Source organism: Silurus aristotelis (genome assembly GCF_946808225.1).
Source record: "Silurus aristotelis genome assembly, chromosome: 3".
Classification (NCBI taxonomy): Eukaryota; Metazoa; Chordata; class Actinopteri; order Siluriformes; family Siluridae; genus Silurus; species Silurus aristotelis.
The window spans coordinates 17,563,591-17,587,200 of record NC_139576.1 but is presented as its reverse complement, the minus strand read 5'-3'; the positions used below and the strand labels follow the sequence as shown (position 1 = coordinate 17,587,200).

Here is a 23,610-nt window from a genome sequence, read left to right as displayed (position 1 = left end):
TGGGTTTCGCAGGTTGCTTCATCTCTGGGTGTTTTTCAATTGATGTCTCTCTGTTCTAAAGCAGGGTTTTCAATGATGCAAGGATGGCTGAAGAACATATTCAAAAAATGTAGTTAGATGAGATATAATTTGTGTGGCAACATTTGACAGGCGTGTCTGTGCTATTTTTATCCGTATCTACAGGATGATCTTGCCACAGCTCAGGAAACTGCTGAGTTTTGTATGTATGTGTGTGTGTGTGTGTGTGTTTGTATATGTGTTTGTATGTGTGTGTGTGTGTGTGTGTGTGTGTGTGTGTGTGTGTGTGTGTGTGTGTGTGTGTATATACACACACACACACACGAGAGAGAGAGATGATAATCTTGACAAAACAGATACCACTAAGAATTCTTACTTCATTTTTTACTGCATGAGCTCTGGCTCAATATTTACATAGTACATGAGTGTTTAGCCTGAATAGCTGTATTAGGCATTGAACTTGGGATTGGATTGGAGATATAAGTTTCTTATATCTCCAATATAAGAAAATTAAAAGTTTTTGTGTTCTTAGAAAATTTAGAAACTTAGAAAATTGAACAGTATTAGTTAAGCAGATTACAAAGTAATGTGTTTCTCTTTATTTATTTGTTTGTTTATTTAGGAACCATGGCAACTTTTTTAATTGTAATATAATACAGTTTGGTAAAAATGGAATTAGAAACTGTTGGATTTTTGGCCTTTCATAAGAAAAAGTTTGGGCATCTGCCATTGATGTTTCAAATTAAAAATACAGAAATGTAAACTTTCTAAACATCTACAAACAGATTTTGTTGTTGAAGTTGTTCTTATTGTGAAGCCTGAATAAATGCATGTCATCAATGCACACTGCACTTGCAGAAGTGTAAAAATGTCACTATCGCTTGTTCATGATTAAATGCAAAGCAGGAATGGCTAACCTTTAATCCAACATAACAATTTAATAAATTGTGGTGCAGACATGTTCCAAGTACATGTAGACCACTGCATATGCACGGTGAAAAAATGTTATTATTTATTAAATCTGCGATTTTATCAAAACAAATACTAATATTTTATTGACCAAAAAGAAATGTGTTTCTGAGACAATTGTATAAATAGATGTTTCTTTCTGCTACATGTGTTGTATAAGTTACTGAAGCCACATCTTGTTTTCTTCTTATTTTTTAGCTGTATGACAAGATCAACACCAAGTCCTCCCCACAGATCAGGAATGCTCCAAGTGATGCTGTTCAGAGAGCCAAAGAGGTCAGTGCCTCATCCCACAGAGTTACAATTCAAATCTACAGTCACTTCACTGAGCTAAACGTCACCAAATAGCTAGCAAGCTCATCTCAGTGTCACTGTCCATGAACAAGTAGTTACACTATGTGGGCAAAAGTTTGTGGACACCCTCCTATAAGATTTATGTGCTTTTAGAACATCCTATTCTACAATTATTACTCCTCTATGTTCCACTACATTATGGAGTGTCGTTGTGAAGATTTGTGTTCATTTACCCACAAGAGCATTAGTTAAATTAGGTACTGATGTATGGTGAGGAGGCATTGGGTAAAGTCATGGTACCTCATCCAAAGACATCCTATGCATGTCTCCAACATATGGCATATATCACAAAAGATATCAATATGTTTAAAGATCTGCTTCATAGATTTCATATATTATAGACATCAAAAGAAGAAGTGCTCATAATAATGTGTAATCAGTACATTATAAGAAGTAAGTACTGTTTTCTTCAAAAGAAAGCAGAAACATGTTGGTTAAAGGAAGTTTTATGTGCTTGTTGTGCCTGGTTTATGACCACTAAGAGCAGACTGCTTTCTCATTATTTTTTAGTCACCCCTTCAGTAAGACTTTTCATCGTCATTCATAAGAAGTTACATTGACAACTTTCATGTATGTGTGTATGTAAAGAGGTGTGCAGTATTGCAATATAACCCTCAGTTCCTGAGCTGTGCTTTAAAGAGTTTAACAGAAAACACAGACTTTATGCTGTGTCATTATTGTTTTTCTGCAGGTACTAGAAGAGATTTCCTGCTATCCAGAGAATACTGATGTTAAAGAGCTGAGGCGAATCCTAAATCAGCCCCATTTTATGGTAAATTAATCTGCTAATATATTAAGCCATCTAAGCTGCTTTATTAATCTGTTCTTGTATATGAATGCACACAGAATGTCTACCAGGCATAGCAACTAGAAGCTTAAAATTAAAGCCTTCTGAAATCTTAATTAAATGAACTAAACTGTCACAGCTACTTCGGGACTAGCACTGGTACAAAACCACATTGGAAAGGAGCACCACAATGCCATTAAAGGCTGGACTCCGATTAGAAGGTGATGTGAAGGGGCAGCTCAAGCTGCAGGGTTTAATATTGATGTGCTCATCATTATTACGTTGTATAGGAGGAGTTTATTTAGCAATTTTTGGAGGGAGTCTCCTGTAATAGCACTTTGTAACCATCAGACATGAACCTGTAACAATTTTTGGCCTAAAGATTAACAATCAAACGATTTAATTCCACAACGTTCTCAGACACTAAGGTGGCATTTGAAATAATTTCCTCATAAGTGTGAAAATAGTTGTGTTAGTTGAGGGGAAAAAAGGACCCTGGACTTTGCATTCAGTGACTCTGAGTAATTACATCACCTCAGAGTTGTTCTTTAGTAATCAATATGTGAAAGAGAGGGCTTGTGCTCTTATCAGTGGGACAAATGTTGTATCAGGGTTTCAGCAGTGTGCAGATAAAGTCCTGTACACCACTGTCTCTCCTGGTCAATAAGTTCGCGTAATGAGGAGACTGAAGACAGGAATAATGTGTAAGAGGAGAAACGAACAGAGCTTAAAAGGAATCCACACTTGTCAGCTTTCTGTAGATATCCGATGAAGAATGATGGTGTCTAAGGGAAGAGGGATGATGTATAGAGCCGAAAAATGTGGAAGAGATTGAAAGCCTAATAAAGGAAAAGCTGATTATTCAACTTTGTGAGAGGATGTGAGATAAGAGAACAGGGGTATGTGGATTGGAACTGAGAGAGGGCAAGAGACCGAGATTAGGAGCCAAGAGGGAATTACTTGAGCTACAGGAGAGAGTGGCTGTGGAACAGATTTCAATTGTGAAAGAAAGGGAAACGTTTTGCTTTGGGTTGTAGGAGTTTGGAACCGGAAAGAGGGAGAAGCCAAGGCTGTGTAGGTGGGTTTTTTTTTTTTCTAGGAAAAGAAACAGCAGGAATGTGATGTCACCTTTTCTAACTTTGATTGCCAGGTAAAGTTAAAGGGACCCAGACCTGCTGCTGAAGGGAAAAGGGGGAGGTAAGAGTGGGGGAGAGAGAGAGAGAGAGAGAGGGGGAGGAGAAAGTAGAAAGGCACTGTCAGGTACAGACGGGTGAATTTCGGCCTTCTGTTGACCTCGCTTCCAGGTTCCCCATTCCAAGGACTATTGAAAGCACTCCAAAGCATTATTCCAGACGGTGAGAATTTATAGGGTACTGGCTTATATATATATTTTTTCTACATTTTTTATCCTATTAGAGTTTATTCTAAAGAATGTGTAAGGAGGCTAATGTCGGAGGAGTGTAAAAAGGATGAAAGGTGTGGGGTGAACATACTTGTTTTGAGAGCTCCATTGTGGCTGTATTAGTGGACATATGTTTTGTTGGGCTGTTGGTTCAGGAATTGGTTCAGGTTTACTGATTGACTTTGGGGTATAGTGTGGCGCTTGTGAAAGTCTTTAAATGTTTTGAGCTTCCCAGGGTCCCTGGGGTTTCATAAACCTTTTCTTTAAAAAACAAGACGCAATCTAAAACGTACACGTCTCATTTTTTAATATGTTAATAGTGTTATAACATGATTCAGTACTCAGCTTTATTTACTAACATTTTAAAATACACTGATAAAACTGTCGTCATGACTTGCAGTACTAAACATTTGCTCGCATTGGGGCAAATATAAATCAAGATCTAAAAATAAATCTGTCAGTCATGAGTGTAAAGTTTTAGTGTGCACGTGACTCTCTCCACCCACTAGGCCTTACTGCAGACTCATGATGTGGTAGCTCATGAAGTGTACAGTGATGAGGCGCTGAGGGTCACACCACCCCCGACTTCACCGTATTTGAACGGAGACTCACCTGAGAGCACCAACGGAGACATGGACCTGGAGAATGTCACCCGAGTACGCCTGGTGCAGTTCCAGAAGAACACCGATGAGCCCATGGTATGCGTGGTAGAAAGACTTATAACTTCTTCATATTAATAATGTTCAGATATTGTGATCTTTGGCACAGACACTCGGAGCTTATTTCTTTCCTGTGTTGCAGGGTATCACTCTGAAGATGAACGATCTAAACCACTGCATTGTAGCCAGAATAATGCATGGCGGCATGATTCATCGACAAGGTATGCTGTTTTTTCAAATCTGTTAAAAAAAAATGGCAACCACAGAACTGCTGCTGCACTGACAAGATTAACATAACCACGACTCGCACAAACCCACTGTTACCTAAAAACAGGCTTCATATAGAGTCATACAGATCATTTAGATATACTATATGAGCAAAAGTACACATGACCATCACACCCCAATTCATCTTTAAACATCTCATTCCAAAACGATTGGCACTCTGTAGACTTGGTCTCCCTTTTCTGCTGTAACAGACTGCTCTCTTATAGAACAGTTTTCTATTAGATTTTGTGATGTGGCCATCAGGGATGTGTCAGTTTCATTGTCAGCACTGATGTGTGAGGTAGACTGGTACATAGTCTGAGTTTCAGTTCATTCCACATTGTTTCAGTGTAGTTGAGGACAAGCCTCTGTGCAGGCCAAACGCATAGAAGCATTCTCATACCGGGTGCAGGTTTGGGCCCCTTAGTTTAAGTGTAGTGTTTTTATTGCTCCAACACATATTTTTTGTCCTGCATGAACTCATGTCTTGAGTGAGGATGATGAAATGAGTGTATTCATACACTTTTGTAGCAGTTACTTATCAGATTTAAAAAAAAAAAAAAAAAAAAAAGGAAGCTGTAATGCAATGTTTCAGAATGCATTCATCCATTGTTTAGAAATGTTGAACAGGTGTAGAAAATGGTGGCAGTTTGTGAACCAGATTTGATATGCTGGTCAGGTCTCTTCATACTTTGGGTGATCTAGTATCTAGAATGAAGCACACATACTGGATGACTTAAATTGAATGCTTTATTTTTTATGCACCAGCATTTTACTCACTGTGCACTCTGTATACACAAAGCACTTCTTTACGTTCTTATCAGTGCATATCTCTTTATTTATTTATTTATTTATTTATTTATTTATTTATTTTTATTTATTTTTTTTATCAATTAGGAACGTTGCACATTGGAGATGAGATCCGGGAGATCAACGGTATTGGTGTAGCTAATCAGACAGTGGAGCAGCTGCAGAAAATGCTTGTGAGTGAAAATCATATAAAAGTTCTTGTAAAAGCATTTATGTCTTACCTGATATTATGTGACTTCAATATGAAATGTTTCGAAAGCTATTTGCTGTCAAAACAAAAACCTAATCACCTTATCGGGACAGATGGCCGTGTAAAAAAAGGAAAAATGTGACCTGTCATAATTTATGCTGTGCATGTCTCTGTACAGAGGGAGATGAGAGGCAGCATCACCTTTAAGATTGTACCAAGCTACCGGACACAACAGTCGTCTTGTGAGGTAAAGAAAGCGAAGGGTCTCTTCCATCACCTCGCGCACTCTGTATTTTCTTTTGTATTTTCTTTTTTTTGTTTTTTTTCTTTCTGTCTCACTCAGTCTGTTACTCTTTGGAGTGCTCTGGGATGGGCTGGAACTGCTATGGACTTTGTGTGTGACTAACTGCCTGCTCTGTGGCTGTGTATTAACGCATTCTCTCTGAGACGCTGCATCATACAGAGTGCCCGGGTCCTGGCTCACACGCTAGTGCACACCAATTTCACAACCAAGATAGCGGAATAATGACACCTGCACCTTCACAGCACATGCTTTAGCCCGGAAATAAGATGTATTGTAGAGTATTAAGACTGCAATTTATTAAGGCAGAACCTTCCCAGCCTTTCTCCCTCCAACCACATGGATGTGCTGTCTCGTGGTCTAAGCTAAATACACATATCACCGGTGGAAAAACATGCAGTGTGCTATTGCCCAGCGTGATGCCCCTCACCCCTTTCTTCCCCCCTTTCTGCTCTAGCAGAGGCCACTGTCCAGGTTTCTCTGCTGTCTCTCTGCTGTATCACTGACCTGTGTATCTTATTACAGAAAGAGTCCCCTACCTCCTCCAGACAGTCCCCTGCTAATGGCAATTCCAGCGTTAACAGTTCTATCTTGGTAAGGACCCCACAGTTATCTCAAATGACCGACCTCCCCCAACCCCTACCTTCCAGCAGATCTCACTTAATGTTGTCCATGATTTTTTTTTTTTTTTTTTTTTTTTTTCCACTTTGATCCCTCAGGAATATATTTTATGACGACTACAGTACTTAATTTTATGTTGCATTTAATATATGTTTGTATTTAATATCAGTTTTAAGAAAATGTTTTTAAACCTTTCCTGTCGGAAAATTCAATTGCACCCAGTGATTAAAGGAAAGCAGACGATCACTGTGTTTAGTTTCCGTTATCTCAGTTCACAAATTGGTGTGCTCTGTGCTGCTGTAATCTTTACACCTGACCATTTGTATGCATAGTGTGTGTAGAGCTTTAATCTCTTACCAACAAACTCATAACGCTTTTCCTCAAGACAGTGCAGTAATAGATCTACAATTCACTTTCCCAGTAACCAGTACTATAAGTATGTACTATATCACACATAGTTTAACGAGGAAAGCCGCCTTGTTTGGATACCACATGTACTAACAGTGATATATGGGTGAGGCTACAGAATGATTGTCTAATACAGTTCACACAGAATGGTCAGAGAATCAGACAGCATAAGGACTGCATCATAAGACACATCTAATGAATAGTATATATCAGTAGAACACCCAAGTTTGTTATGTAATATATTGGCAAACCTTCCATTAATGTTTTTTTTAACACAGTTAAAAGCAGGCATATTCACAATACAGCGGAAATTCAGATATAGATTTAGATCTTTAATGAGCAAGCCATGTACAGAATGTACATCCACATCTGGGTGGTATTAGGTACTAATTAGTCCTTTAAAGCTGCGTATTATTTTGGTTAAAAAGTACTAAATGTGTTACGTACAGCAAAGTTCTCATAGCACAGTACAGCAGTCTGTATTTTCCAGTAATATTATTTACTAAAGAAAGGGTGTGTTTTTGTATTGACTGTTTTGGGAAGTGGATTCTTTTGGTTATCCTTTTGGGATTATCCCTCCAGATAGTGTCCACCTGATTGAACCTTTATTAAGCTTGTACTCATTTTGCAGGTATTGTTATGTAATAGGGAACAGATCAGGCCCCAATACTCAACCAGTGTCTAGGTAGCTTTGGATTTGGTTTCCTCAGTGTAACTCACTGTCCAGTGGAAAAGCAACTTTACAGACTTACGAATTCTTTTTCACAATGGCCAGACATCACCAAAGAGCCCGTGATATGTCAGTGAGAGCAGTAATGTAGCGTAATACAGTAATTTAGCATGTCCTACAAAGAGCCTATAAAAACACTGAACATGTGCACCCTTGGATCAATCCCATGGGAAGTGACTCGGTTCAGAAATCCATCACTCATGTAGAGATCCTACCATTGGTGGCTCGGGGAATGAAAGAATCATCTCTGGTAAACGGATGCTTGGACAGGCTGTGATGCTAACAGGTGCTTGCTTGCTCTCTGCTTCTCTGCTTTGCTGTTCTGTAACTTATGGGTTTGGGATAGCAATACATCATAGGTGTGTTTGGTGTGATTTTATTTTGCAGTTACTGTTTTTGTGGCTTTTATTTTTGCTTTTTTCATTGCTGTGTTTTATTTTACAGGACTTGCCATCAACCATCCAGCCAAAAACACGCCAGGTAAATAGAAAAACTTGATCTGACGCTCAAGTGTGTGAATGTGTGCGTGTTGTGTGTCTGAGAACTGGAAGGAAAGGCATAAAGTGGCACTATATCTAAAAATCTTTCTTATTCAGGAAGCAGCATAAATGCACTATATAGTTAAATGGATACCTGAGCAGTACACTCAAATGTGGGGCTTCTCCAAACTAGAAATAGAGAATAGAAATAGAAGTTAGAATAATACTCCTTCATATGTATTTTGTGTCGCTTTTTCTATTATTATTATTATTTATATTTGCCTACTGTTATTCAGCATTTGTTTGATCATTTTAGTTTAGGCATCACCTCACAGGGGGAAAAAAAGAGATTTGACTGTTGCTATTGTTGTATATAGTTTCTTGTTTCCTTGTGCATGCATCAGTGACATTTCCCAGAATTGAGACATCATGAAATGAAAAATGGATGCTTTAGAGGATGCACTTTACCATATATTTGTTCCGGGTAGTAAAGCTTTAACTACACATGCTACCTTGGAAAGCATCTTCAGGAGGAGGAAAAAAAATAATTAAGCAAAGCATTGATTCCAGAGGATGATTAAATGAAGCATTTCTATGGTGGCAGGTTTAATACTCATAGTTGCATATTGTAATTGTTTCTTTTTCAAACTGCTAATCATTTTCATTTATTAACTCATCAATGTTTGAGACTATGTGATGCAAACATCTGGGTCTGTAAAAAATACGACCCACTTAAAAGTCATTCTCCACGGGGTGATTTTGTTGCTCTCAGGATGCAGCGATTTGATCACGGAGGATCCTTAAAGACTAATAATAATTTTTTCTTAACTGACAGAGTTGAATGTTTTATTGGGAAATTATGATCAACAAACCATCAAAATACCATACAAAACTATTCTAGAGGAGTTAGTAGAATTCTACAAATTGGTGAGAGAACAGGGAATGAATTAAATGTGGTTGAGATTATATTTAGGATAAGTTGTATTGTGTGTGTGTGTGTGTGTGTGTGTGTGTGTGTGTGTGTGTGTGTGTGTGTGTGTGTAAATTATGAGGTTTAATCAGATGTATTACTAATAATCTAGCAGACGTTTCATTACCATTCTCTAGTTGCACTTACTCCACACACAGCAGCTAACACAGCATTACCAGCTTTCTAACAACACTGTTGTTCAAGTTTATCGACTGACTGACAGCCCAGTAGACAATATGTCCTCTATAGTTTCTATATGTTTATAAACAATAATAGTTTGAAGAAAGAATAATTCGGTTGGATAAAGGATGGTTAAACGGTGGCCTATTGCTGTGTAATTATAGATTTTTGTGGATGTATTGTGGATAATGGAGGACATTTATCTTGTTCTGGTATCAGTTTGTCCTCAACCGATTTACAACCTTAGAGTCCTAGTGTGTATTCTGCTGTTCCAAACTTAACCTTGCTCTATGCACTGCCCCCTGCTTGCCAAGAATGATATGAAGACTTACCTACCACTAACACGGCAGGGCTCAGTATCATTTTAAAAAGCATGCAAACACATTTTGGCAAAATATTAGCAATATTACATAGAAAACCTCAAATATTGTTATTAACCTCCTCAACTACACATCAAATTAATTGATAACTCTGCTCTTCTTGTTTTTAACTGCGCTATTGTCATGTTTTTCTCTGGATAAATCTTCATTGTGTCCAGTAGATGGCAGTACAGCGTCATCTGTTATGATGTAACTGCGTCACACTAATCTTTGATAAGGATGAAAACACTGAGGCTTCACTCTGCCATCATGTTGTTTTTCCTGTTAAGTCCTCTTTCCCCCCACACCCCCAGAGATTAGCTGTAGCTCCTAACACTTATTCCATCATCCCACTTCCAACCCATAAAAATCTTTAGCCCAGTACCTTTCTGCTGCATGATGAGTTTAATGCTCTCACATCCTAGATCTCCAGAACTACAATCAAGGGTAAACTAACAGTGAAGGTAAGGCAACCCCAATCTGCTGAACAAATACCAAACAAGATGTGGAAATAAAACTATGCTTTCCTATTATATAACATTATCACATCTTACAGAATAAGATCAACCTTAGAAAGATGAGGATATGAGGTTTAAGCAGAGAAACTCTGAGACCAACACCGTGTCCAGTATTCTGAGAGGTCCTGCATATTACCATTTAAATGTCTGAGAAGAATTCAGAAATGGTGTAGCATTACAGTTTGCCCTCACTGGAACTGGAGCATGCCTAAACCAGTATGTGAAGACATGATTGCCAAGGTTAGTGTGGAAGAACTGGAACATCAAATGCTGCCCAGGCTTTCTCATCCAATATCAGAGCCTGACCTCACTAACTCGCTTGTGGCTGAACGATCAAATGCCACAGCCATATTTTAAATTTTAGTTGAAATCATTCCCAGAAGAAACAAGGTTATAAAAACAGAAACAGAGGCATTACATCTTAAATGGAATATTCAGCAAGCACACATGATACACAGGTGACCACAAACTTCTGGGTCTATTGCTTATTTTGGGGGTTTCTTGTGTATTGTCTATAATAATGAGTTAATAAATGTTTTTCTGTCTCAGGGATACTTATATAATACAATATAATACTGTCGAGTGGAAAAAACAAGATGTTTCTCTACAAAAACTGAATCCATACCGAATATGGGGAAAAGTGTCCCAGTTGAGTTTTAAATGGAGCCTGTGGATGTGGCTTTGGATGTGATTTTTGATTAAGGCAGACTGAGGTTTATGTAGGTTGATAGTGCCACCCATTCAAATCCCATAGTGTTTAACCTGGCAACATGGGCCAGGTTTATTTTGTACTGGAGCTCCCTGGTGACCTACTGCTGCTGTCTGAAGTCCTCTTCTTCCATTAGCTCATTTTATACGCTTACACAAGCTTACTCATGCACATTCATGAAACACACACACACACACACACACTGTAGCTATAATCCACTCTCATCTTTCACACTACTTCCACAGAATTTGATCAAGATCCTCTTTTTTTCCCCCATTTATTTCCTCTTTTTTTGATTAGATCATAAATTTTACTGCTTCTGTTCCTTATTTCAGAGGTTGTATCTGCCTGTTTTTTAACTATTTTCAGCCTTATGAGATTTAATTGTCTTTATCGTTCCCCTCTCTCTCTCTCTCTCTCTCTCTCTCTCTCTCCCTCTCTCCCCCCCCAGATCTATGTGCGGGCACAGTTTGAGTATGACCCAGCCAAAGATGAGCTCATTCCTTGCAAAGAAGCAGGCATTCGGTTCAGAGTGGGAGACATCATCCAGATCATCAACAAGGATGACCATAACTGGTGGCAGGGTAAACTGGAGAACACAAAGAATGGCACAGCTGGACTTATTCCATCCCCAGAGCTGCAAGAGTGGTGAGTTCATCCTTTTTAAGATGGACCTTAGATATTTTTCTCTCTGAACTGAGAAAGTGTAGCAAGCTGGACTCAAATCGGTCCAAGAGTAGGGCATCTGAAATAACTAACAGACATGCAAACATGTAAAACTGCCACTTCTCTCTTCCTCTTCAAGGCGGGTGGCCTGCATAGCAATGGAGAAAACTAAGCAGGAGCAGCAAGCCAGCTGTACTTGGTTTGGCAAGAAAAAGAAGCAGTACAAAGACAAGTATCTAGCGAAACACAGTGCAGGTAAAATCTGGGCTCTACAATTGGAGCTTCACATTTTAATGGGTTTTTTTGGTCACCAAATCAACACACTGATGAATTTACATTAAAACAGAACTTGTGCACATAGAAATATTTGAAGGGTAGGTGCCAAAGAACTGCAGTGCTAAACCACAAAGTTTTATCTTTCAGCTTCTTTTTGCCAATTAAAGATGTTGTGTCTTTAACCTTGAATTCTAATACTGCTTCTCACTTCCTGCCATAATGTGACTGTGTGTACACAGGGCAGTGTAGATGTGCTTTCTCACATGACCCTGAACCCTGACCAAAGCACTTCCACAAATAGTAAAGACATCCACAAATACACATAGCACTGTGTGTGTGTGTTTGTGTGTGTTTATCTCTCCACTGCCTTTAGCACTATAGAAACAATTTACAATAGCGCACACACACTTCTAGCTTCTGTCAGTGTTCAAGAGGGTCTCGTTTCAGTCTGCTATCAGTGGACACACATAGTGAGGGGAGAAGAATTTATTAAAAGAGTTTGTGCAATAAGGTTTAGGTGTTTTAGGCAATGAAGTGTCGAGGTGTATTTATAATATCACATATTTTAATGTGTTGTCATGTAAAAGTACACCAACCCACCAATATCCAAATTACTGTATTACCACTAATATATACTGTATTACCATATATGCATAATATTAAATGCAAGGATTGTAGTTTCCAGGTTTCAAGAGTGTGTTTGTAGTTGCAATCATGCTTTATTATTCTCCATTGGAGAGATTTGCAGTAAAAAAATACACTATGAAGCTATAAATGTTCGCAGACACCTGACCAAATTCATATGTTCTATTAAAACATTCAATTACAGATTTGGTCCCCCTTCACTTATAATACCTACTTTTCTGAGAACGCTTATTATTAGGTTTTCGAGTGTGAATGAGGCTATTGGCCCATTAATGAGGTCAGGCGTTTGGGATTCTTAGTTCCAGTAAAGGAAAATTGTAAAGCTACAGCATTTGAAGACATTAATTAAATCTTTGTGCTCTTAGCTATGTGTAATAGTTGAGACGAAGACCCACATAAGTGTGTGATGAGGTGTAGGGTAATTAAAATAAAAAAATGTGTGTTTTAATTCATAGGTCACTAAACACACATCTTAGAGGTTGAAGATAAGGAATGTCAGCACGCCAGCCATGTGTCAATAAGAAAAGGTTTTTTAATATAATCATAATGATGCTGCTTATAAACTCAAGTAGGAACGGAAAGTTCTTATTTCAGAATCATCTTTTGACTTTTACGGTGTAAATTTGATGAACAAGGTGTTAAGTGTTGCAAAACAGTGTCTAAATGCATCAGTGCAGCAGCATGGAGCTTAATCCTGTCATAATCCTGTCTGAGCGCCTTGTTCTACTTTACTGAATCAGCTGCCTCACCAGCAGGCCAGTGAGGGAAGGACGTGTCTTTAACTCCTATTGTTTTGTCTTTTAATGAGTCTTTTGTAACTTGATTACATAAAAAGGCTCATTAATAATACTTTCTTTAGACAAAGTTGAACACTGCAGTATCTGTCTATGTTCCACTACATTTTTATTTTGTCTAGCTTTAACAGAGATGCCTCGTGCTAACATAAGCACACAGATCTCCTAGCACTTACTGTAACCCATCTGACTGATCTACACATTTAGAAAAAGTTTCATTTCAACTTATTTATAATGGATATCTAAGGAATACTAAAGCTTTATTTTATTATTATTTTTGTATGTGCATGTGTCAATATTTTTAAGGAAGAAAACAAATGAAAAAAAAAAAAAAACCCACAAAGCCCTATTAAAAAAAACACCTTACCAATTATGAAATCCTGAGACTTTGGGAGTCCAAAAAAATTAACTATTACCATATAAACAATTACTTATCGCCATTCAAGATCCAGAGCGTGTTCCTCTAGAAATAATATTGTATAAGAGCTGCCATTAAGAGGAAAATAATCAACATTGTCTAATCAATCAAGAATGTAGTATAAACAGATGTGGAGCTTATAGTACATTACAGTGGACCTAATAGTCAATAGTCAATAGAAAAAGTCATTGGTTTTAAGAAGGTTAGGTTGAAAAATGTAATGAATTTTTTCCCTGGTTTGAACAAAGGGGTTGTTTAGTGATGAACCGAACAGAACCGACATGGCCGAAGTCGCATTGTCGAAGCGAACGCATGTTAAACGAAGCTTGATGCTGCTTTATTGACCATGTGTTTACTGTAAGAGTCAGACGCATGTTGCATCATTGATGAGATTCATTGTGAGCCTCTACAGTGTGTTTTATCACAGCTTACTGACAGCACTTCCCCCGCTGTGTGCTGCGTGGATGGCCATGATGTTAAGTTTTTCATGTTGTTCTCTGAGTAAAGGAGTGTGTCATATCTTTGACTAAGTGTCATTGTGCTTTCTGTTCACGGATGTTCTGTATGTGAGCCGTAACTCATTCGCCCTCCCCTGTCCATTTTCATGCTGTCTCTTTGCCAATGGCATCTGTGCATGTAAGTAAGATGGAGTGACTGTTGTTGTGCTTTACCTTCTCTTTGCTTTCCTGTGGGCTTGTAGCAAACTTTGTTGTAAAAATTAACAGAGGAATCTCTGAAACCAGGCTGTGTGTGTGTGTGTGTGTGTGTGTGTGTGTGTGTGTGTGTGTGTGTGTGTGTGTGTGTGTGTGTGTGTGTGTGTGCGTGCATGTTCGTGCTTGTTGTGGTTTTGTTTTGACATTTGTAACATCCTGTTGATCTTCAGTTGTGCATTAACCCTAAAAAAGGTCATTGTGCTTATTAAAACATGGTATAGTAACATACAGACTCTCCCAAACATGCAACACACACACACACACACACACACACACACACACACACACACACAATTTCCAGCTCATGTAAAAAAAATGAACATGAATCATTTAAGCTATTTGGCGAGTAACCAAAGATGTTGCTGAGGATCTCATTTTACATGGCAAACACACAGATGGCCAGCTCCAGTTACACACAATCCAACAGCTCCTCTCCCTGCACTCGTACTCATTATAGAACAGCTCTGCAGGCGCCTCGCTTGGCACTCTCTGTTCATGTTCCAAAGATTTGGCCTCCATTGAATTTCACAGTTGATGCTGCCTTTCCTATTTTGCCGATATTCGTGGCCCTAGAAACATTATGTTGCCGACATTTATCGCTATTCACTTAGACGTAACCTTTATATCTGCAGAGCTTCTCACCATGAGGTCCACATCACTCATTCCGTTAAAAACGAGCATGAGCATGTTCATCTTACTAGACCAGTAACTGTGCATGAGAGCTTCCATGTCGCAAAGTCTCAACGCCTTAACTTTAATCATTTTCCCTGCTCTTTTTATTTCAGTGTTTGATCAACTAGATCTCGTCACATATGAAGAAGTTGTGAAACTGCCAGCTTTTAAAAGAAAAACCCTGGTGTTATTAGGTATGGAAGTGCAATATGCCTTGTATTTCTGAACAGATACGTTTCAGGTCATGACAGTCAGCACCGTCACTAGGCAGTGGCTATTGCTCCGCTACCGCACACACCCCCTCGCTCATTTAAGTTATTTTCTGCTGAAGTTTAATATTGGGTATAGGTTTACATACTTTAAATCGAGCAATTTAGCAGTGATTATTAAACGTGTTGAACCTTTTTTCATGGAAGGTTTTACAGTGTGTGGGTGGAGTGTTGGGGAGGGAGGGGGGGGTTGACAATAGGAATTTAGCCTAGGGTGGCAAAAAGCCTAGAAACGGCCCTGGTGACGGTTTTATTTGCTCTTCATCGTGTGTAGGAGCTCATGGCGTTGGAAGAAGACATATCAAGAACACACTTATCACTAAACACCCTGACAGATTTGCTTACCCCATTCCACGTAAGAATCCATTGTCAAATGATTGTTACTTTATTCAGCATTGTAACTACAGGTATTAATTTGCTTATATATTTGGTAATGTTTAGTAAATATTATAATATTCTGTGTTTACATTTGAGGTTTTTTTTGTTGTGACTACGCTTAAATATTCTGTCACTTTCACTTCATGCAGACACAACCAGACCTCCTAAAAAAGATGAGGAAAATGGCAAAAACTATTACTTTGTATTGCATGAGCAAATGATGCAGGACATCGCCAACAACGATTACCTAGAATACGGCAGCCACGAGGACGCCATGTACGGAACACGGCTGGAGACGATACGCAAAATCCACGAGCAGGGCCTCATATCTATACTTGATGTAGAGCCGCAGGTAAGTGGCAGTAATCCAATAACAGTTTCCCTATTAGATCATTCTGATTCTGATGCTTTCTCTAGTTCCTCTATTTTGTGTAGCGTTTACATGTTGAGGCCGGCGTTGCCCCATTCACCGCAATCTGCATGATATTTGAAGGAGGTTTATGCGTGTTTATTTACAGGCACTGAAGGTTTTGCGGACAGCAGAGTTCGCGCCATATGTGGTTTTCATTGCTGCACCAACCATCACGCCGGGCATGAATGAGGTGAATATGAAAATGTCTTTCTTTCATTCTCTTTTTCAATTCAATTCAATTCATTTTTATTTGTATAGCGCTTTTAACCATGAACATTATCTCAAAGCAGCTTTACACAGATAATGTGGTGATTAAAAGTGAAAAAAAAAGTTTTTCATCACCTTTACAGGAGCAGAAACCTGCGTTTTTACTGTAAAAACTGTTTTTTGTTTTTTTTTTACTTACATTTACATTTGCATCATTTAGCATACGCCCTTATCCAGAGCGACGTACAAAAGTGCTTTAAATCTATAGTAATGAATAAATCTACACCAAACCCTAACCCTAACCCTACGCCAGATTACAAACTTAATATAAATATAACTCGAATTCTACAAACTTGGAAAGTGCTAATTTAGGTTTTTCAGGAAGAGGTAGGTCTTGAAGATAATCAGGGACTCTGCTGTACGGACATCTAGGGGAAGTTTATTCCACCACCTCAGTGCCAGAACAGAGAAGAGCCTTGAAGTGTAGTTACCTCTCAAATGGTAGAATCCTTTGGATGTTACTACTTTTTTTTTTTTTTTTTTTTTGTGGCCGCCTTTTCTTTTGCATGGGGCTTGTGGCTTGTATTTTTATTTCTTTTGCATTCCTTTTCTCTGCACTCAGCTTCCCGAGTGGTGCAGAAAGTTGCCTGTGAGTATGACGAGGAGTGTGACTAGCCTGCCATTAGTGTATTTCTCCTTAAAGTGCCACTCTGTCAATGAATTCATAGACTCCCACCCTCTGAATCCTGAGTCAAAAACAGCTGATTGCAAAGGCTTGCATCCCACAGGTTTCTCTGTAATCTTGTACAATGTACAGTGGTCCCCCGGACCTCGCAGGGGGTTACGTTCTAAGACCCCCTGCAATTTCCTAAAAATCCGCAAATTTTGGACGCAGCCCCCCACAGCCCCTATGGTACTTTAGTTAATGAATAGACATTGTCACTTTAATACTATAATGTGTTTTTAATAAATGTATGAAATTTGTTAGTAAAAACAGTTTAAAGTGTTAGGAATAACGTTCCCTGAACATTCGGTCCCACTGCAGATTCCCGGAAATTTTAAGATAATCTGCAACTTGCTGTTAGTTAGGTTCCAAACGAGAACCTGCAAATTTTCTGAGCCAAGAGTTCCGAAACGCGAATTACCGACTGTATCGCCAAATCCACAGCGATTATAAAATCTAAACTTATGAATGTGGGAGGTGGCAGCGCAGGGGTTAGGGCATTATGGACTTTGGATCGGAAGGTCACTTGTTTTAAAATCCCACCACCACCAAGCTGCCACTGCTGGGCCCTTGAGCAAGGCCCTTAACCCTCACCTGCTCAGTTGTTAGTCGCTTCTGCAAAATGCAATAAATGTAAAACAGAAGTGAGCTTCTCACTCAAAGTTCAAAAGGCATGTTTATTTTTTTACAATTTGGTAAACATTTGTGATTACTCACGTTATATGTAAATAAATGTCAACTTTTCAAAATGGGGTAAGCAAATCTTTGCGATTAACTTTACCAGTATTCTGTGATTCTCCAATACTCTGAACTCATAAAGATGTATATAATCATCACTGATTCTCCAGATCTTAACTATGGTCCGGATTCACATCAAAGCAAGCTTCTTTTTGCTCTACTCTGGCTCACTGTGTTTCTCGAACCACAGGATGAATCATTACTGCGACTGCAGAAGGAGTCCGAGATCCTGCAGAAGACTTACGCGCACTACTTCGACCAGACCATCATCAACAACGAGATTGATGAGACGATCCGGCACCTGGAGGAGGCTATAGAACTGGTGTGCACTACAGCACAGTGGGTTCCTGTGTCCTGGGTTTACTAGAACACCGTTAACTCAAACTCCACCCTAAAACCCCCAGACTCTGTGATGCATCTTTGCAACAACAAAGAAGTAGATACAAATGAATACATACATAAATATATCATTAAGAAGGAAAGAAAAACACCACCATTCCCCGGAGGAAGGATCCACCTTTAATTTGACTGATGCGTTTTACGCCTGCAGACGAATCCAATCTCAGCCCTTCAGACTCCACAGATGTAGTGTTGTATAAAACAGAATAATACAGTGGTGAATATAGACGTGTCCTAAATGATGAGATGCAGCATTTTTGTAGTTGTGGTTAAGAGACACCATCTTAAATGAGAAGACGCCATTCAGAACTTGTTCTATTCCATCAGCTGGTTAAAAAACAAAAACACCACCCTCACAGGAACCTATTAGTCTCCATGTGCATCACAATCTGCTGTTGTAACCACTTCCAGATACTGTCTCACTAAACAAGTCCATACCTCGAAGATCTGACGTCTCATGCATGTGCACATTCAGAGACTTGCATACAGTCAGTGTTAACAGTGGAACTACAGCGATCCACAGCACAGAACATTCCATATGTCTGAACCAATGAAGTGAAGACCAGTGGAGGATAAAGCTGAAAAAAAGACCTATGCACATCTTTGGGCACATTTCAGACAACTTTCTAACAAATTGTTTTTACCAGCCATGTAGTGAGATGTGTTCATGTCTCGATTTAATTTGTTGTATAAAAAAAAAAAAAAAAAAAGAAAAGAAAAAAAAAAAAAAACGATTCTGGTTTTACCATTTACAGAAATGGCATCTAAGAGTATTAATGTTTTCATGAAGCCGAATCATAAGAAGAAACCAGATTTTTATTCAGTGTAACTGTTGCAGACGGAGGTGCACACACATTTTACAAAAGAAACTTCCAAAATTAATAATCTGAAAGATTCTGTATAAGACAAACTGTTTACTTCAGACTGCCCTGTGTAAATTCCTCAGCTGATGACTAAGCAGCTGTCAGTATGATCCTTTTTTTTTTCGTTTGTTTTTTAAAATATATTTCCTTTTCTGTGGTGAAGTCCGGTGTCGTCTGCTCTTTGTTAGGCGTCTGGCCGCGAGTTGGAAGCATATCATCTCTTCAGTGGCTCATTTTCTGCATTTTTCCTACAGCTGTAGGTGGTCACATCCTGTCTGGCCATCTGAGCTTAAAGCCTAGTATGATAAATGCCCAGGTTTGTGATCTGGGATACGATACGTGAGTAGCGGTGAGGATAACGCAACTTCTCACTACACGCACTTATTATTAAAAACATCTGAGGGGGGGGGAGGAAATGACTATAGACTTTCCAGTTCAATCATAAACTTCTCTGCACTACATGCTGTCACACCCCCACAGCAAGACGCACTTTATCACAAGCTGAGGAGCTCCAGTAGATAAAGTCACATCTGAGAATAGAGTTCTCTTGGCTGAAGGTGTGCAAAAATAACATTTATAATCTCACTACTGTCTGTTTAATGAAGGAATTCCGAGCATTTCCCACGCACTTCCAGTTTCCCCCTCAGTCTCCCCAGTGGGATCACCTGCCAATTCCCACTAACAATTCAGCTCTCCAATCCCCAGTATACAGCTCTACCATTCCTGAGTGCTGAAGGCAAGCGTGCCTCCTCCAAGACTCGTACAAGCAACAAACAGCACGATGCTCTTCACACTACTGCTCATGCTGCATCACAGGGCAGTGGAACACACTGAGGACCTCACAGATGCCCCCTAGATTACAGAGACTTTTTTTTTGTTGACCAGTACAATCCCAGTCCTAAAGTGTGAGCTCTTTAAGCACGTGATTATTTCTGAAACTTAATACAGGGAATGCTGGAGATCAGTGGTTAAGGCCTTGACTAGAAGGTCATGAGTTTAAATCCCACCATCACTAGCTGCCACTCCTGGGCTGTATGAATGAGATAAATGTAAGTCACACTGGATGAAGGAGTATGACGTCTGCCGAACGCCGTGACCGTAAAATGTTTCTCTGCTTATCTGGTAGGAAAAGTACTGCTAAAGTCCAGATACCAGCTCTAATTAAACGTGATGCTGCCAAACCCTGTTAGCTGATTTAAAGGGCAAAGCACTCAAATTTTTTTTAATGAGGGCAAATTTCATGGTATAAAAGCACTCCAATGTGACCTATGCATCAATCCGAATCCACATTCCGTAGCAAACACCACTAAGCTGCAGCTTAACTGGGATTTTTGCAGGGTTTAAACCACCACTTTTTTTTTTTTTTTAAGGTAACATTCACAATGGTCTGTTACTAGAACACACACGTACTGCATTTTCACTACAACACTGGCAATGGATTTACTATCACAATGTGGTAAACTTTTTTATCTGGTTTAAGTGCAATACATTAATATTTTAACATTAAATTTAGAAACACGTGAATTCTATCTGACTGAAAGAATCAGGAGTCGGTGTGTAACATTGGCTGCTACTACTGACAGGAAGTGAAGCGGATAAATACAATACGTTTCACTACAAATACATTAAAATATAAAGGAATTCTTTAAACTTTAAGATTTTCCATTATGAAGATGCCCACGGTCAATCCTCTGCCCTCATGTGTGCGATTTTTAAAAACCCCTCAGAGCTCAAAGGAAAATAAATCAATCAAAATCATCTCTAGTCCTGTAGCTAAAGGAGTTTCCTTCTTTTTCACAGTCTGATGGAAGAATTAATCACAACTTTCAGTCCAAACACATACTTGGCAAACGTCTTCCAGCAGACCGGAGACACGGCTTTATTAAGAATTAGTGAAGTCTAATAAGCAGCCAGTCTGAGCCTGGATGAGGAGCAGCAATGGCAGGATTAATCCAACACTAGAAGGTCTGTGAGCAGTGGAAACCTGACCTTCTGCTGGTTCCAGCACTGTTCCATTCTTCTGGGCTTGAGTAAAGTTCCTCAACTCCTCCCTGAGTTCCTGGTTCATCAGTTTGGAGATCAGGCTGTTGAACTTGCTTCGCGTGCTACTGTAATCCGGAACATCTGTGGTGAGGTTCAGCTCTCCCGGGCCAACGCAAGTACCGTTCACACGTGTGTACTGCACCATGCTCAGATCCAGACCAGCTACTGAAGCAGGAGCTGCACATGGGATATCCCTCACCAGCTTATAGACCTCCATCCACTGCTTCAGCCACTCCAGCTCACAGTTACACTCCCAGGGATTGCGGAACAAATACAGATGGCCAATGAAGTAGGTGGGCTGGAAAACGGAGAGAGGCAGAGTGTTCAGCTTGTTGCTGTTGAGATGCAGTGTCATGAGGCTGGTCAGATTCTCAAAGGCACCCTCGTCTATAAATGACAGGAAGTTCCGATCCAAGTAAAGAACCTCCAGTTCCACCAGGTCCCCAAACCAGGTGTTAGAGATATTGGTCAGCAGGTTACCACCCAGATTTAACATCTTTAAATGGCCGAGGCCTGTGAAAGATTTCTTAGGCAAGTCAACCAACAGATTGTCGTTAAGATAAAAGTTCTCCAGTTGTCGTAGGTCCTTAAAGGCTTCATCATGGATGACAGAGATTCGGTTCTCCTGTAGGTTCAGATACCTCATGTTGTAAAGTCCCAGCAGAGAATTGTAGGCTACTGCTTCAATCTTATTGCGCTCCAAGTAGACATGCGTCAGGTTCTCCATCCCTCGTATGGCGCTTGGGATGCGTCTGAAGTTGTTCTGGAAGCAGAGGAGCTCTCTGAGGGAGCTCTGTTCCAGGAAGATGCGGTCAGGCATGCTGAACAGGTTGCAGCTCGAAAGGTCTAAGCGCACGAGGCATTTGAGAGAGGTGAAGGTCCGTGTGTGAAGATAGCGGATGTATTCGTTGTGGGCCATCGTAAGCTCCAGCAGGTTGGGAAGGCCTTTAAAAGCTCCTGGTGTGATGAAGGAGATGTTGTTGTGGTCTAGGAAGAGGGATTTGAGAGAGGGAAGCGTTCCAAAAGCTCGCTCTGATAAAAATTTGAGACCGTTCTTCTCCAGGTTGATGGAGGAGGCCTCGCAGGGGAACTCTCTGGGCAGCTCGACCATGTTGGCACGATCACAGAGCACAGTGCAGCTTTTCTCCCGAGTGCACATGCAGCTGGGGGGACAGGAACTAGAGCAGGACCAGACGCTCATGCCGTGAGGCAGGACCATGACCCACGCTGAGGAGGGAATGAAATATTCATTATGAGTGTGTGAGTGAGTGTATATAAAGTCATGGAAAAAAAATAAGTTCTACTGTTCTGCTGCTTAAAGACGGGTGCTGAAGTACAGAAACAATCATTAAGTGCCCCAATAAGGTGGACCATAGATCCTGTAAGTCCTGTAGATGGGGGTGAGGTCATCCTGAAGAACAATCACTCACCAAGATATAAATGTTTCACCATCAACTCAAAGTGATCAGAATTTCTATCAATAGCTTTTCAGGGATTCCTCCCACTAAGGGAACATGTACAAAGCAAACAATGGCAGCAAAACAAATTCCTCCAGTGTGATCAAATTACAGATTCGTTTTTGCTTTTCAATCCCATTTCTCACAGACAAAAACTGAATCGAGACGTTATTATGAGCAAAGCGCTGATCAGAAAAACAAGTGAAGCGTTTCCCCCTCGACAGGCCTGGAAGGATTTAAGTGCAAACACAAGCAGGAGATCGAGGAAGAATTTAATGTTGGAGTTACATGGAGAGGAGCCTCGACTCAGGGTTTTTATCCTGCAGATGTTCTGTACAGCAATAATCATTATAGTGCTAAGAATGGACAGATGTTCGATTAGAGTGATATGTGCAGTATTACTGAGGTATCAGGCAAACAACTGAATCTAGGATGAACTGTTCTTACCTATAAAGAAAAACATGGCTGAAGCATTTCAGCTGCGGCATGTCAGTCAAATCTGCCATGCAAGAATGGAAACAAGAGGTTATGTAGTATTTTGGGAATTTCAATTACTTCCTCTTAGAATAACAGTTCAATTGTGGCATTTGACCTCTATCGAACATTTCTCATCAATCAAACAAGAATACATAAAAAGAGAGAGAAATTCTTGGCTCACCTGCTCGTTCACCTCAACACACGTTTACCCAAGTGAATAAACACACCAATGGCCATGAAGGACTCTTACATGTCATTGTGTCAGCAGTGTTTCTGATCTGATGGTGTCCTTTCTCCGAGTGTGTGTGTGTGTGTGTGTGTGTGTGTGTGTGTGTGTGTGTGTGAGATCACAAACCACAGTACTTAATTTCCAAAAGCAATCACTTAATGGGGGAATAATCCTCCTGATAGCTGTGGGATTAGAGCAGTGAACAGCAGCATTGGTTCCCTGCAGGTCTGAATAATAATGAAATCAGCCGCCCTGGAAACCTTCCAGAAGCCCTTTCCAGTTCTTATTAAAGCGGTTCGTCGTGGCCCTGGTCACACGCTTCAACACATTTAGACCAGAGGGTAAATATTATGGATATTAGCAGGAACTCAGTGAGAAGAAATACAACACTGGCATCATCTTCCATGTTGTAAAGTGAAGACTAAACTGTATATAATCCTGTAATGCCAAAGTTATTTATATAATCAACTAGATTTAAACAAATGTGCCAAAAAAACAT

General features: G+C 39.7%; 2 protein-coding genes across 18 annotated transcripts in view; one reads left to right on the top strand and one right to left on the bottom strand.

The window, feature by feature from the left end:
• caska (calcium/calmodulin-dependent serine protein kinase a) overlaps positions 1–18,387 on the top strand; it is a 131,731-nt gene extending 113,344 nt beyond the window's left edge. For 5 of the 16 annotated variants that reach the window (XM_083536415.1, XM_083536406.1, XM_083536414.1 and 2 more), the window contains 16 exons: positions 1,186–1,263; positions 2,033–2,113; positions 4,040–4,228; positions 4,332–4,410; positions 5,354–5,439; positions 5,635–5,703; positions 6,283–6,351; positions 7,961–7,996; positions 9,930–9,968; positions 11,183–11,379; positions 11,537–11,652; positions 15,029–15,109; positions 15,459–15,539; positions 15,712–15,914; positions 16,081–16,164; positions 17,834–18,387. In XM_083536415.1, coding sequence (XP_083392541.1) covers positions 1,186–1,263; positions 2,033–2,113; positions 4,040–4,228; positions 4,332–4,410; positions 5,354–5,439; positions 5,635–5,703; positions 6,283–6,351; positions 7,961–7,996; positions 9,930–9,968; positions 11,183–11,379; positions 11,537–11,652; positions 15,029–15,109; positions 15,459–15,539; positions 15,712–15,914; positions 16,081–16,164; positions 17,834–18,010 — 1,665 coding nt within the window. In that variant the 3' untranslated portion in view covers positions 18,011–18,387. The remainder of the gene's footprint in view (positions 1–1,185; positions 1,264–2,032; positions 2,114–4,039; positions 4,229–4,331; positions 4,411–5,353; positions 5,440–5,634; positions 5,704–6,282; positions 6,352–7,960; positions 7,997–9,929; positions 9,969–11,182; positions 11,380–11,536; positions 11,653–15,028; positions 15,110–15,458; positions 15,540–15,711; positions 15,915–16,080; positions 16,165–17,833) is intronic. The other 11 variants (XM_083536419.1, XM_083536418.1, XM_083536420.1 and 8 more) reach the window with 3 other exon arrangements.
• A 331-nt stretch (positions 18,388–18,718) lies between these two features.
• nyx (nyctalopin) lies at positions 18,719–23,313 on the bottom strand. Of its 2 annotated transcripts, none has more exons than XR_014532676.1 (3): positions 22,853–22,984; positions 19,624–22,175; positions 18,719–19,435 (listed from the first exon to the last, which is right to left on the bottom strand). XR_014532676.1 is itself a non-coding variant. In XM_083536452.1 (3 exons), the coding sequence occupies exons 2-3, from the start codon at positions 22,866–22,868 to the stop codon at positions 20,788–20,790; spliced, it is 1,404 nt and encodes a 467-aa protein (XP_083392578.1). In that variant the 5' UTR covers positions 22,869–22,904; positions 23,064–23,313; the 3' UTR covers positions 19,579–20,787. The 2 variants fall into 2 exon arrangements, 1 of the variants encoding a protein (XP_083392578.1); XM_083536452.1 differs by lacking the exon at positions 18,719–19,435 and adding an exon at positions 23,064–23,313 and having other exon boundaries at positions 19,579–22,175; positions 22,853–22,904.
• Positions 23,314–23,610: the final 297 nt, after the last annotated feature.